Source organism: Frankliniella occidentalis, unplaced genomic scaffold, assembly GCF_000697945.3.
Source record: "Frankliniella occidentalis isolate FOCC.00 unplaced genomic scaffold, Focc_3.1 Scaffold205, whole genome shotgun sequence".
Lineage (NCBI taxonomy): Eukaryota > Metazoa > Arthropoda > Insecta > Thysanoptera > Thripidae > Frankliniella > Frankliniella occidentalis.
The window spans coordinates 592,266-593,611 of record NW_026267331.1 but is presented as its reverse complement, the minus strand read 5'-3'; the positions used below and the strand labels follow the sequence as shown (position 1 = coordinate 593,611).

The 1,346-nt window shown below is 72.2% G+C and overlaps 1 protein-coding gene across 1 annotated transcript in view; it reads right to left on the bottom strand.

Moving 5' to 3' along the window:
• The window catches only part of LOC113213605 (trehalase), a 23,047-nt gene extending 22,404 nt beyond the window's left edge, over positions 1–643 (bottom strand). The window contains exon 1 of the mRNA XM_026432718.2: positions 323–643. Coding sequence (XP_026288503.1) covers positions 323–462 — 140 coding nt within the window. The 5' untranslated portion in view covers positions 463–643. The remainder of the gene's footprint in view (positions 1–322) is intronic.
• Positions 644–1,346: the final 703 nt, after the last annotated feature.

Sequence of the window (1,346 nt, the reverse complement as noted above, 5' to 3'; positions counted from 1 at the left end):
CGGCGGCGGCGGCGGCGCCACCGCCGGCCACACGGCAGGCCGTGACCGCGCCGCGAGACGAGACGGAATGTCTTGCATTTAATTGGCGACATTTGATCGCCACCACTCGGCCGCACCGGCCACATCGGACCAGTCGAGTTGCCGCCAAATTGCCAAGGGCGCGCGCAGGCCGGACGCCTGTGACATATCCAAGGACCGCGCGGTGCGGTACGCTTCCGCAAACGGTCAGGACCCCGGAGGCGCGCACACGGTGCACGGCCGTCTGGCCGCGTGGCTGACGGCGACGTGTCCGGTCACGGTGACGAGTCCCGAGAGCACTCACCTAGAGCAGGACGGCCGGATCGTGTCGGAGAGGACGCCCTCGGTGCTGAGGACGTGCGCGGGTCCCAGGGAGGTGGAGGCACCGCTGGCACCGGCCAGCAGCAGGAGCCCGGCAAGGGGCACCACTAGCAGGCACTGCATGGCGGCGGCGGCGACGGCGGCGAGCACGGCGACGGCGGCAGCCAGCAGGTGGACGACGAGAGGGTGGAGGTGTCTCGCGGCGGGTGGGGCGGACGGTGCTGACGGGACCGCTACCGAGCTCGCACCGTGCCGGCGGACTCGCTCGACTGTCGCCGACTGTGCACTCTAAGACTGGGCGGCGGTAAAGTATAGATGAGAGAGTCCCGGGCCGCCCCGTCCCGCCCGGCCGGCGCGGGCCAGGCCAGCCCGCCCGGGCTGCACACACACACATGTGCGCGCGCCCGCGCTCGCGGGCAGGAGGGGCGGGTGCGGGCAGGAGAGGCGTACGCGTGCGCGGGGCGGGGCGGGGCAGGGCAGGGCGGCGGTGGGCCCGCCTGTCTCCCCGTCGCGCACCCAAAACATGTGCCGTGCACCTAGCCCAGCCCTCGCGGGCCAGCCCAAGCGAGTGCCTTCCGGCAACACGCAGCACACACGCGTACGCGTAGGGCCCTACATGCTTGTCCTTCGGCCCGGGTGCCCCCCCGGTCACGGGCCCCGGACATTCCGCGGAGTCCCTTCCGCGCGACGGCATGGGGGTTGCGGAAGGTGACGGCCAAGTAGCACTGGCCCCGCGGTCCCGGGTCGCGGGTCGCGGGTCGCGGGTCGCGGGTCGCGGGTCGCGGGTCGCGGGTCGCGGGTCGCGGGTCGCGGGTCGCGGCCCTAGGCTCCCAGTCCGCCCAGCGGCGCTCTACTTCCACGACATTATCACCCTCCTCCTCCTGGCCGGCAGGGCGACCTTGCGCGGCACTCGAGCGCACCCAGGAGGATATGTAGTTAGCGATAAGTAGGGTCGAAAAGGAGGGTCCGCCGAAAAGGAGGGTCGGCGCAAACCGCCGCGTACGCTT